This window comes from Scyliorhinus torazame, chromosome 26 (assembly GCF_047496885.1).
Source record: "Scyliorhinus torazame isolate Kashiwa2021f chromosome 26, sScyTor2.1, whole genome shotgun sequence".
Lineage (NCBI taxonomy): Eukaryota > Metazoa > Chordata > Chondrichthyes > Carcharhiniformes > Scyliorhinidae > Scyliorhinus > Scyliorhinus torazame.
In genome coordinates, this window is record NC_092732.1 from 37,170,685 (window position 1) to 37,182,733 (window position 12,049).

The following is a 12,049-nucleotide window of genomic DNA, read 5'->3' on the forward strand; positions in this document are numbered from 1 at the left end:
AGAAAGAGCAGGAGGAGAATTGCTACGACAACACGGACGCTGCCTTTAGCGATGATGAGGAAGAGCTGAACAATAAAGGTGGGCAAGGCCGGAGCTCCCGGTTGCTCACCCTTGGCTTGAAGCGGGGCTGAGCCCGGGGAACTGTCAAGGCCGCGTGTCGGGTTACGGCTATCGTCTATCTCCTAGCCCCTCCCCCAAACCTCGGCGGGGAGAGTGTGGGAGGGGTGGGGGGGAATCGATCGGTTCATTAATTTCCCTTCCGGGTTTTACCCGGTCCGGTCTGCGCGCGATCCCGGATCCCGCCCAGGCAGCAACGCCCACCCTGGGAAAGCCGAATGATGCTGAGCCTGGCATCGAGCTGAACCGCCAGAGGGGCCCAGCCGATCCCTCGCCAACCGCGAGAGCGGCAGCGGCCTGGCGATGGGGTCGTGCCCGCCCAATCGGGCTTCGCAAGCGAGGCTCCTCCCTCGCCACCACCCCGGGTGTGTCCTGCGTTACCGACAGGGCGGACCCACATCCGGGGTGGCAGGGATCAGCCACGTAAATTGGGTGGGGGTGGGGGGGTGAAGCTAATCGCTCCCTTCCTCCAATACTTTTCGGTTTTGGGCTGGCTCCTTTTAAGACACCTCTTTCCCCCCCCCCCCTTTTTTTTTTGTAGGGAAAAAACGCGAATTTCGATTTCATCCAATAAAAGAAGCCATAGTTGAGGAGCCAGTCGACATCACGCCCTACCTGGACCAGTTAGACGACGCGCTGAAAGAGAAAGTGTTACTTATCCAGAAAGGAAGGTAAGCACATATAATGTATATATCTTTTAAAAAGAGCTGGCGTTCCATTTGTTTTGCCCGATTTTACAATGTGACTGGGGTAATCCTGCAGTGTCCGAGATGGATCGGGAGGCTGAATTGTCGGGTCCGTCCCCGCCCGGGTCGCCATTTGCGTTGCGGTTGCGATGCTCCTTTCGCCGCCGCGCCTGGTCCTCCGTAGCCCACCTGCCGTGCGTCCCATTTCTGCTTCCGACGGCTGGCCGATCCAGTGGCCACACCCGAGAGGGCGGCGTTTGGCTGGGCTCTGTCTCAGAGCCTCCGGCCAGTGTCTTGTCACCCCAGCTGATTGGAGGAAGGCCCGCCCGGTAGCCGGCGGCGCGGAGCGAGAGTTGCCGCTATGCTCGCAGTCTCTTGATTCCGTCACCACGATTAAATGGTCCACTTTTGCTCGCCGATCGGTTTGCCTCTGAGCGGAGGTTAAACAGATCCTTAAGACACGTGCACTCGCGACCACCCCATTCCTTCAGCCCGTCAACCGTACCTTGGACCCAGGGTGGCACAGTGGTTAGCCCCGTGGCCCCGGGTTCGATCCCGGGTCACCGTCCGTCCGTGTGGAAGTTGCACATTCTCCCCCGTGTCTGTGTGGGTTCTTTCCCCCCCCCCCCACTCCCCCAACAACCCAAAAATGTGCAGGGTAGCTGGATTGGGCCACGCCTTAATTGGAAAAAATGGATTGGGTGCTCTAAATTTATAAAAACAAACAAAAAAAATAAAATAACCGTGCCTTGGACCCGTTTCACCGAGCGTCTGAAGTTTAGCGCAGCTGAACGTTGCTTTAACGTGTTCCCCACGTGATTGCTGCGCCTCAAAAAAGAACATTAAATTTAGAACTGAGATGAGGAGGAACTACTTCTCGTAGAGGGTGGTGAATTTGTGGAACTCGCTGCCCCCCTAGTGCGGTGGAATCTGTCATTAAATGGTTTCAAGAAGGAGATCGATAGATTTAAAATAAATTTAGAGTACCCAATTCTTTTTTTTCCCCCCAATTAAGGGGCAATTTAGCGCGGCCAATCCGATTACCCTGCACATTTTTGGGTTGCGAAAATGAATGAAATGAAAATCGCTTCTTGTCACAAGTAGGCTTCAAATGAAGTTACTGTGGAAAGCCCCTAGTCGCCACATTCCGGCGCCTGTTCGGGGAGGCCGGTACGGGAATTGAACCGTGCTGGCCTGCCTTGGTCTGCTTGCAAAGCCAGCGATTTAGCCCAGTGTGCTAAACCAGTGGGGCGAAACCCACGCAAACACGGCGAGAAAGAGTTGGATAATATATTTCAGATTTTTAAGAAAAGGGCTGTTTCCTACGTTGTTCCCATTCCCCACTGCCCTGTGCGTTTTCTCCAGCTCGCGTTCCGAAAGTTGCGACTACATCTGCGTCGAGATGTGGGGGGAGCGGGCAGGGTGTTTGCAGATTTGTTGACGTCCGGGTGAGGCTGGCATCTACCTGGTGCGTCTTGGCTTGGATGGCGACGCCTAATTTTCTTTTTTCCCCCCCCCTCCATCCCTCTCTCTCCCCCTCCCGCACAGAACGGAAGACCACGACAGCTATCACACGTGAGCACCTTTTTATTGCCATTCGACCGGGAGTCTCGTCTCTCTTGTGCTGTGCGGTTAATGTGATGCCGGTGAAATCCCACCCCCAGCCCTGCGCTAGCAGGTCGCATTGCCGGGGCGGAACAGAATGGACTGGGGCCGATGGGGCGGGGGGCTTCGGATGGAGCGGCACTCATTCAGTAATAATTCATGTGGGGGGGCCTCAGCGATTTGTCAGTCGGTGGGATTGGGAGTGGGGGGGGGGGGCGGGGGGGAGGTTTGGAGAAGGAGGGAAATCTGCTCCCGGACCCATTTCTGGGATCTTCCATAGAACATACAGTGCAGAAGGAGGCCATTCGACCCATCGAGTCTGCACCGACCCACTTAAGCCCTCACTTCCACCCTATCCCCGTAACCCAATAACCCCTTCTAACCTTTTTGGACACTAAGGGCAAATTTATCACGACCGATCCACCTAACCCGCACGTCTTTGGACTCTGGGAGGAAACCGGAGCACCCGGAGGAAACCCACGCAGACACGGGGAGAACGTGCAGACTCCGCACAGGACAGTCACCCAGCGGGGAATCGAACCTGGAACCACGGAGCTGTGAAGCCACAGTGCTATCCACTTGTGCTACCGTGCTGCCCTAAATATTCCTGTGGAATATTCCTGTGCCGGATATTCCACATTGACCTCGGCGGCGGAGTTGTGACTTGGCAGTTTGGGGTGTGCTTTCTGCCCCCCCCCCCCCCCCCGGAGAGCGAAGGCAACGGGGTCAGTATCCCGGCTGCCAATGTCGGGTCCCGGCCCCTGCCCGCTTTTTGGATCGGGTGCAGGAGGCCGGGGTTTCCCGCCCCGTTCCCCCGCTCCCGAGCTGCCAGCAGAGACCCGAAGGGGCGCGCGGGAACAGCGGAGCTCGGCCAAGGGGCCCCGCTGGTTCTGATCCGACCTTTTTTGTCGGAGAGGTAGCCCCTGGTGTCGCTGGCTCCCCGGGCCCCCCAGGCTGCGGCGGAAATTCCGAGTGCGACTGAGCTCCGAGCCGGGGGGGGGGGGTCTCGATTCCCAGTCTGGGGTCGGTTCCGCGGATTCCTATGTAACGCCGGCCTCCGCGTCTCATGTCGTCTTCTGTGGTGCAACCTCCCGCTGCAATGTTTGTGGTTACATTTGTGCTTTTTCCCCCCCCCTCCTCCTCCTCCTCCTCCCCTCCTCCCTCCCAGCGACACGGAGATTCAGTGCGAACTCATGCAGGAAATTGTGGATATGATATTGGAGGTGAGTGACCGATGCATCGACGCAGCGCCGCCTTCCGTCAGCGTTAGAATCGAAGAGCTCGCTAGGAAAGCTTCCAGTCAACTGCGCGCACCTACGCAAATGTTGAATTGTTTTAGATCAACCCAAAGGGTCGTCCTATACGCCAGTGACTTTTTTCTTTCGATGGTGGGGGGGGGGGGGGGGGGGGGGGGGGGGGGGGGGGGGTTTGTTGGCTTGGGCCCTGCGCGTGGGGGTTGGCTGCCTAAATGAGCCTCCCGTTTGGCCCCCCTCTCGCTGGCGGGCGGACCGAATCTGGCTGAGGTGCGGCCTGCGTCGCGCTTCATTTCCCTGCCCCTATGCGGCGGGTTGGCCATCCCTCTGATGGCGGAAAAGATAGGCCGGGGGGGGGGGGGGGGGGCGCGAGTTCTCAAGTGGGCGAGAGAGCCGACGCGTGGGCGGGAATCGCGCAGATTAAGCGAGTGGGCCCAGACTTTGGCAGGCGGGGGCGCATAGGTGGGAAAGCGTGAACCGATTTACTTTGGCAGGAGGAATATAAAAACAGCATGCCGCTCGAACGGAGAGAGGGAGAGATCGCGGAGGCACTGGAGGGATCTGGCCGCCCGGTACATGAATCGCAAAAAGTCCAGTCTGCCGGCACAAGTGGCCAGGAAGGCAGCTGGAACGTGGCCGGTTATTGCAAAGGGGGAGTCTGACATTAAAATAGCGACGGGGGCTGTTGAAAGTTGCGTCTGAAGCAGATCAGAGAAGGTCGGCTCGACGGGTACCTGGGATTGAGGGGGCTCGGCTGATGAGGAAAGGTTGATCAGGTCGGGCCTGTAACCCACTTGAGTCACGAAGGACGAGATGTGATCTTATCGACAGGGTGGATGTTGCCCTTGTGAAAGGGGGGGGGAGACGTGGGGGAGTCGCTAACTCGAGGAATAAGGGGTGAGGGTGGCATTCTTCACCCTCAGTGTCGTTAGTCTGTGGAATTCACTTCCCAGTGGAGGCTGTGGGGCATTGAAATCCCTACAGTGCAGAAGGGGGCCATTCAGCCCATCGAGTCTGCACCAGCCTTCCGAAAGAGATCGAGGGAATGCAAGTCCATTTATAACCTTCCCCTTGCCCACCGCATTATTGAGCATGGATGGAGACGGCGCTAAACGTCTATTTCCTGTAAACGTTAGGCCACAATTTTTGGCTCATAGGTTAATAATAATCTTTTTTGTTGTCACAAGTAGGCTTGCATTAACACCCCAATGAAGTTACTGTGAAAAGCCCCCAGTCGCCACATCCCGGCGCCTGTTTCGGGGAGGCCGGTACGGGAATTGAACCCGCGCTGCTGGCCTGGTCCTGCATTACAAGCCAGCGGTTCAGCCCGCTGTGCATTAAACACCCCAATGAAGTTGCTGTGAAAATCCCCGAGTCGCCACATTCCGGCGCCTGTTCGGGTACACGGAGGGAGAATTCAGAATGTCCAATTCACCCAACAAGCACGTCTTTCGGGACTTGTGGGAGGAAACCGGAGCACCCGGAGGAAACCCACGCAGACACGGGGAGAACGTGCAGACTCCGCACAGACAGTGACCAAGCAGGGAATCGAACCCGGGACCCAACCATGCTGCTACCCCCCGGTGGCGATGCCGACCGCCACTCCAGCAAAATTCGCCGCCGTGCGATCAGAGAGGCGAAGGCCACGACATCGGCCTTCCTCCTCTCCATGGGCCCCGGCTTCTCTGAGACCCCGAATATCGCCACCAAAGGGTCCGGGTCCTCCACCTCTACCCTGGCTAAGACCGCGAACACACCCGCCCGGAATCTTCCCAATTTTCCACAACCCCAAAACATGTGCGCGCGATCCGCTGGCCCCCGCCCCACCTCTCACACTCATCCGCTACCCCCTGAAAGAACCCACTCATTCTCGGCCCGAGTCATATGCACCCTGTGCACCACCTTAAACTGTATCAGGCTCATCCTCGTACAGGAGGAGATCCCGTTTACCCTTCGCAGTGCCTCACTCCATACTCCCCAATTGATCTCCCCTCCCAACTCCGCTTCCCATTTCTCCTTGATTGCTCGCTGCGTTTATATATTTTTCCAATCAATTTGAGAGGCGAGGAGCGGCTGTTTGAACACATGGATAGAAAGACAGCGCTTCCGTTTTATGGCCTACATCTCAGGACCTTGGACGGCACTGCAGCACTTCACAGGCAGTGCAGGGCTTCAGACATGTTACAGTGTGGGGAACGTCGGGTTCTTGTAGCGCTCGTTTGTCAGGGAGGAGATTGCAGAGCACGTCCCCGTGGTCCCCTGTCCCCCCCCCCCCCCGCCCGCCGTCCCCCTGGTCTGAAAGGAGCTGAGAGAGAGGCGGAGGTACGGCCGATGACGGTGCAGTGATTGAAACTGGGCGCGCGGTTGGGAGGAGCGCAGAGATGTTGGTGGGTCGAAGCGGGACACTGAGTTAGGCGGAATTTGGAAAGAGGGGGGGAGAATTTGAAGCTTGTTGATTGGCAGCCGCTGCAGGTCAGCGAGCAGAAAGGTGGATGGGTGAAGGGGAGAATGTGACGGAAGACGGGTTGAATTTCGGGGACCCGGAGCCGTGTACAAAACCACTGCACGGTGACCACTCGCGCAATTAATTGGTGTCAGAAGCAATTGGCGATGGAGCCAAATTTATTTTCTTCTTTCTTCCCTCTACCCCCCCCCCCCCCCCCCCCCTCTCCCTCGTACCTCCCCACTCCTAAACCACCCACCAACACCCACCTCCCTCCCTCTTCGAGAAGGACGATTTTGATACAGAACTCATGGTGACGCTGGCCTCCTGTCTTGTCGAACTGTTCAAGGGTCACTTCAGGGGTGAGGTGCTGCCGGAGGAGGTCACGAGGAGTAAGTGATGACTTGAGCCAGCGTGCTTTTCCCTTGCGTGCTGTAATTTCCGCCGCTCTCGATTGGCTGGAGGTTGCCAGGTGACAGAGCACTTGGAAGAGAGGCTGGGAATGAGGAGGGGACGCCGTTGGGATAATAAATTGGATTAACTTCACAACCAACACCTGCCGGGGCCCGGGACCCTCGCTGCCGGGACCCTCGCTGCCGGGGCGGGCCCCTCTTCCTCTTCACAGACTGTGCCAATGTTTCAATTTGCAACCTGCCGTGAGGCTGTAACTCAGTCTCAGGACCACCAAATGTGGCACATAGCTGGTCTCCGACAGTGCGGTGCTCCCTCAGTACTGACCCTCCGACAGTGCAGTGCTCCCTCAGTACTGACCCTCTGACAGTGCGGCGCTCCCTCAGTACTGACCCTCTGACAGTGCGGCGCTCCCTCAGTACTGACCCTCCCACAGTGCGGCACTCCCTCAGTACTGACCCTCCCACAGTGCGGCACTCCCTCAGTACTGACCCTCCCACAGTGCGGCACTCCCTCAGTACTGACCCTCCCACAGTGCGGCACTCCCTCAGTACTGACCCTCTGACAGTGCGACACTCCCTTAGTACTGACCCTCCCACACTGCGGCGCTCCCTCAGTACTGGCCCTCTGACAGTGCGGCACTCCCTCAGTACTGACCCTCTGACAGTGCGGCGCTCCCTCAGTACTGACCCTCTGACAGTGCGGCACTCCCTCAGTACTGACCCTCTGACAGTGCGGCACTCCCTCAGTACTGACCCTCTGACAGTGCGGCGCTCCATCAGCACTGACCCTCCCACAGTGCGGCACTCCCTCAGTGCTGGCCCCCCCCACAGTGCGGTGCTCCCTCAGTACTGACCCTCTGACAGTGTGGCGCTCCCTCAGGACTGACCCCCCCCCCCCCACAGTGCGGTGCTCCCTCAGTACTGACGCTCCAACAGTGCGGCACTCACTCAGTACGGACCGACCCACAGTGCGGCGCTCCCTCAGTACTGACCCTCCCACAGTGCGGCGCTCCCTCAGTACTGACCCTCCCACAGTGCGGCACTCCCTCAGTACTGACTCTCCCACAGTGCGGCACTCCCTCAGTACATGCGCTCTGACAGTGCGGCACTCCCTCAGTACTGAACCTCCCACACTGCGGCGCTCCCTCAGTACTGACCCTCTGACAGTGCGGTGCTCCTCAGTACTGACCCTCTGACATTGCGGTGCTCCTCAGTACTGACCCTCTGACATTGCGGCACTCCCTCAGTACTGACCCTCTGACAGTGCGACACTCCCTCAGTACTGACCCTCCCACAGTGCGGCGCTCCCTCAGTACTAACCCTCTGACAGTGCAGCACTTCCTCAGTACTGACCCTCTGACAGTGCGGCGCTCCCTCAGTACTAACCCTCCCACAGTGCGGCGCTCCCTCAGTACTGACCCTCTGACAGTGTGGCGCTCCCTCAGTACTGACCCTCCCGACAGTGCGGCGCTCCCTATGCACTGAACCCCTGACAGTGCGGCGCTCCCTCACCACTGACCCTCTGACAGTGCTGCACTCCCTCAGTACTGACCCTCTGACAGTGCGGCGCTCCCTCGGTACTGACCCTCCCACAGTGCGGCACTCCCTCAGTACTGACCCTCCGACAGTGCGGCGCTTCCTCAGTACTGACCCTCCCACAGTGCGGCGCTCCCTCAGTACTGACCCTCCCACATTGCGGCGCTGCCTCAGTACTGACCCTCTGACAGTGCGGCACTCCCTCAGTACTGACGCTCTGACAGTGCGGCACTCCCTCAGTACTGAAGCTCCCACAGTGCGGCGCTCCCTCAGTACTGACCCTCTGACAGTGCGGTGCTCCTCAGTACTAACCCTCTGACAGTGCGGCAGTCCCTCAGTACTGACCCTCTGACAGTGCGGCACTCCCTCAGTACTGACCCTCCCACAGTGCGGATCTCCCTCAGTACTGACCCTCTGACAGTGCGGCACTCCCTCAGTACCGACCCTCTGACAGTGCGGCGCTCCCTCAGCACTGACCCTCCCACAGTGCGGCGCTCCCTCAGCACTGACCCTCCCACAGTGCGGCGCACCCTCAGTACTGGCCCCCCCACAGTGCGGTGCACCCTCAGTACTGACCCTCTGACAGTGTGGGGCTCCCTCTGTACTGACCCCCCCACAGTGCGGCGCTCCCTCAGTACTGACCCTCTGACAGTGCGGCGCTCCCTCAGTACTGACCCTCTGACAGTGCGGCGCTCCCTCAGTACTGACCCTCTGACAGTGCCGCGCTCCCTCAGTACTGACCCACTGACAGTGCGGCACTCCCTCAGTACTGACCCTCTGACAGTGCGGCACTTCCTCAGTACTGACCCTCTGACAGTGCGGCGCTCCCTCAGTACTGACCCTCTGACAGTGCGGCACTCCCTCAGTACTGACCCACTGACAGTGCGGCACTCCCTCAGTACTGTCCCTCTGACAGTGCGGCACTTCCTCAGTACTGACCCTCTGACAGTGCGGCGCTCCCTCAGTACTGACCCTCTGACAGTGCGGCACTCCCTCAGTACTGACCCCCCCACAGTGCGGCGCTCCCTCAGTACTGACCCTCTGACAGTGCGGCGCTCCCTCAGTACTGACCCTCTGACAGTGCGGCGCTCCCTCAGTACTGACCCTCTGACAGTGCCGCGCTCCCTCAGTACTGACCCACTGACAGTGCGGCACTCCCTCAGTACTGACCCTCTGACAGTGCGGCACTCCCTCAGTACTGACCCTCTGACAGTGCGGCGCTCCCTCAGTACTGACCCTCCGACAGTGCGGCGCTACCTCAGTACTGTCCCTCTGACAGTGCGGCGCCTCCTCAGTACTGACCCTCTGACAGTTCGGCGCTCCCTCAGTACTGACCCTCTGACAGTGCGGCGCTCCCTCAGTACTGACCCCCCCACAGTGCGGCGCTACCTCAGTACTGACCCTCTGACAGTGCGGCGCTCCCTCAGTACTGACCCTCTGACAGTGCGGCGCTCCCTCAGTACTGACCCTCTGACCGTGCGGCGCTCCCTCAGTACTGACCCTCTGACCGTGCGGCGCTCCCTCAGTACTGACCCTCTGACAGTGCGGCGCTCCCTCGGTTCTGACCCTCTGACAGTGCGGCGCTCCCTCAGTACTGACACTCCGACAGTGCGGCACTCCCTCAGTACTGACCCTCTGACAGTGCGACACTCCCTCAGTACTGACCCTCCAACAGTGCGGCGCTCCCTCAGTACTGACCCTCTGACAGTGCAGCACCCCCTCAGTACTGACCCTCTGACAGTGCGGCGCTCCCTCAGTACTGACCCTCCCACTGTGCGGCGCTCCCTCAGTACTGACCCTCCCACAGTGCGGCGCTCCCTCAGTACTGACCCTCTGACAGTGTGGCGCTCCCTCAGTACTCACTCTCCCGACAGTGCGGCGCTCCCTATGCACTGACCCCCTGACAGTGCGGCACTCCCTCAGTACTGACCCTCCCACAGTGCGGCGCTCCCTCAGTACTGACCCTCCCACAGTGCAGCACTCCCTCAGCACTGACCCTCTGACACTGCGGCACTCCCTCAGTACTGACCCTCTGACAGTGCGGCACTCCCTCAGTAGTGACCCTCTGACAGTGCGGCGCTCCCTCAGTACTGACCCTCCCACAGTGCGGCACTCCCTCAGTACTGACCCTCCCACAGTGCGGCGCTCCCTCAGTACTGACCCCCCCACAGTGCGGCACTCCCTCAGTACTAAACCTCCCACAGTGCGGCGCTCCCTCAGCACTGACCCCCCCCACAGTGCGGCGCTCCCTCAGTACTGACCCTCTGTCAGTCCGGCGCTCCCTCAGTACTGACCCTCTGACAGTGCGGCGCTCCCTCAGTACTGTCCCTCTGACAGTGCGGCACTCCCTCAGCACTGACCCTCTGACAGTGCGGCACTCCCTCAGTACTGGCCCCCCCACAGTGCGGCGCTCCCTCAGTACTGACCCTCTGACAGTGCGGCGCTCCCTCAGTACTGACCCTCTGACAGTGCGGCGCTCCCTCAGTACTGACCCTCTGACAGTGCCGCGCTCCCTCAGTACTGACCCACTGACAGTGCGGCACTCCCTCAGTACTGACCCTCTGACAGTGCGGCACTTCCTCAGTACTGACCCTCTGACAGTGCGGCGCTCCCTCAGTACTGACCCTCTGACAGTGCGGCACTCCCTCAGTACAGACCCTCCGACAGTGCGGCGCTACCTCAGTACTGTCCCTCTGACAGTGCGGCGCTCCCTCAGTACTGACCCCCCCACAGTGCGGCGCTCCCTCAGTACTGACCCTCCGACAGTGCGGCGCTACCTCAGTACTGTCCCTCTGACAGTGCGGCGCCTCCTCAGTACTGACCCTCTGACAGTGCGGCGCCACCTCAGTACTGATCCTCTGACAGTTCGGCGCTCCCTCAGTACTGACCCTCTGACAGTGCGGCGCTCCCTCAGTACTGACCCTCTGACAGTGCGGCGCTCCCTCAGTACTGACCCTCTGACCGTGCGGCGCTCCCTCAGTACTGACCCTCTGACCATGCGGCGCTCCCTCAGTACTGACCCTCTGACAGTGCGGCGCTCCCTCGGTTCTGACCCTCTGACAGTGCGGCGCTCCCTCAGTACTGACACTCCGACAGTGCGGCACTCCCTCAGTACTGACCCTCTGACAGTGCGGCGCTCCCTCAGTTCTGACCCTCTGACAGTGCGGCGCTCCCTCAGTACTGACACTCCGACAGTGCGGCACTCCCTCAGTACTGACCCTCTGACAGTGCGACACTCCCTCAGTACTGACCCTCCAACAGTGCGGCGCTCCCTCAGTACTGACCCTCTGACAGTGCAGCACCCCCTCAGTACTGACCCTCTGACAGTGCGGCGCTCCCTATGCACTGACCCCCTGACAGTGCGGCACTCCCTCAGTACTGACCCTCCCACAGTGCGGCGCTCCCTCAGTACTGACCCTCTGACAGTGCGGCACTCCCTCAGTACAGACCCTCCGACAGTGCGGCGCTACCTCAGTACTGTCCCTCTGACAGTGCGGCGCTCCCTCAGTACTGGCCCCCCCACAGTGCGGCGCTCCCTCAGTACTGACCCTCCGACAGTGCGGCGCTACCTCAGTACTGTCCCTCTGACAGTGCGGCGCCTCCTCAGTACTGACCCTCTGACAGTGCGGCGCCTCCTCAGTACTGACCCTCTGACAGTTCGGCGCTCCCTCAGTACTGACCCTCTGACAGTGCGGCGCTCCCTCAGTACTGACCCCCCCACAGTGCGGCGCTACCTCAGTACTGACACTCTGACAGTGCGGCGCTCCCTCAGTACTGACCCCCCCACAGTGCGGCGCTACCTCAGTACTGACACTCTGACAGTGCGGCGCTCCCTCAGTACTGACCCTCTGACAGTGCGACACTCCCTCAGTACTGACCCCCCCACAGTGCGGCACTCCCTCAGTACTGACCCCCCCCACAGTGCGGCGCTCCCTCAGTACTGACCCCCCCACAGTGCGGCGCTCCCTCAGTACTGACACTCTGACAGTGCGGCGC

At 60.1% G+C, this 12,049-nt stretch overlaps 1 protein-coding gene across 1 annotated transcript in view; it reads left to right on the forward strand.

Annotated features, from left to right (window-relative positions):
• The window catches only part of LOC140402880 (integrator complex subunit 3-like), an 87,048-nt gene that overhangs the window by 1,910 nt on the left and 73,089 nt on the right, over nt 1–12,049 (forward strand). The window contains exons 2-5 of the mRNA XM_072490506.1: nt 3–78; nt 659–788; nt 3,577–3,631; nt 6,394–6,500. Coding sequence (XP_072346607.1) covers nt 3–78; nt 659–788; nt 3,577–3,631; nt 6,394–6,500 — 368 coding nt within the window. The remainder of the gene's footprint in view (nt 1–2; nt 79–658; nt 789–3,576; nt 3,632–6,393; nt 6,501–12,049) is intronic.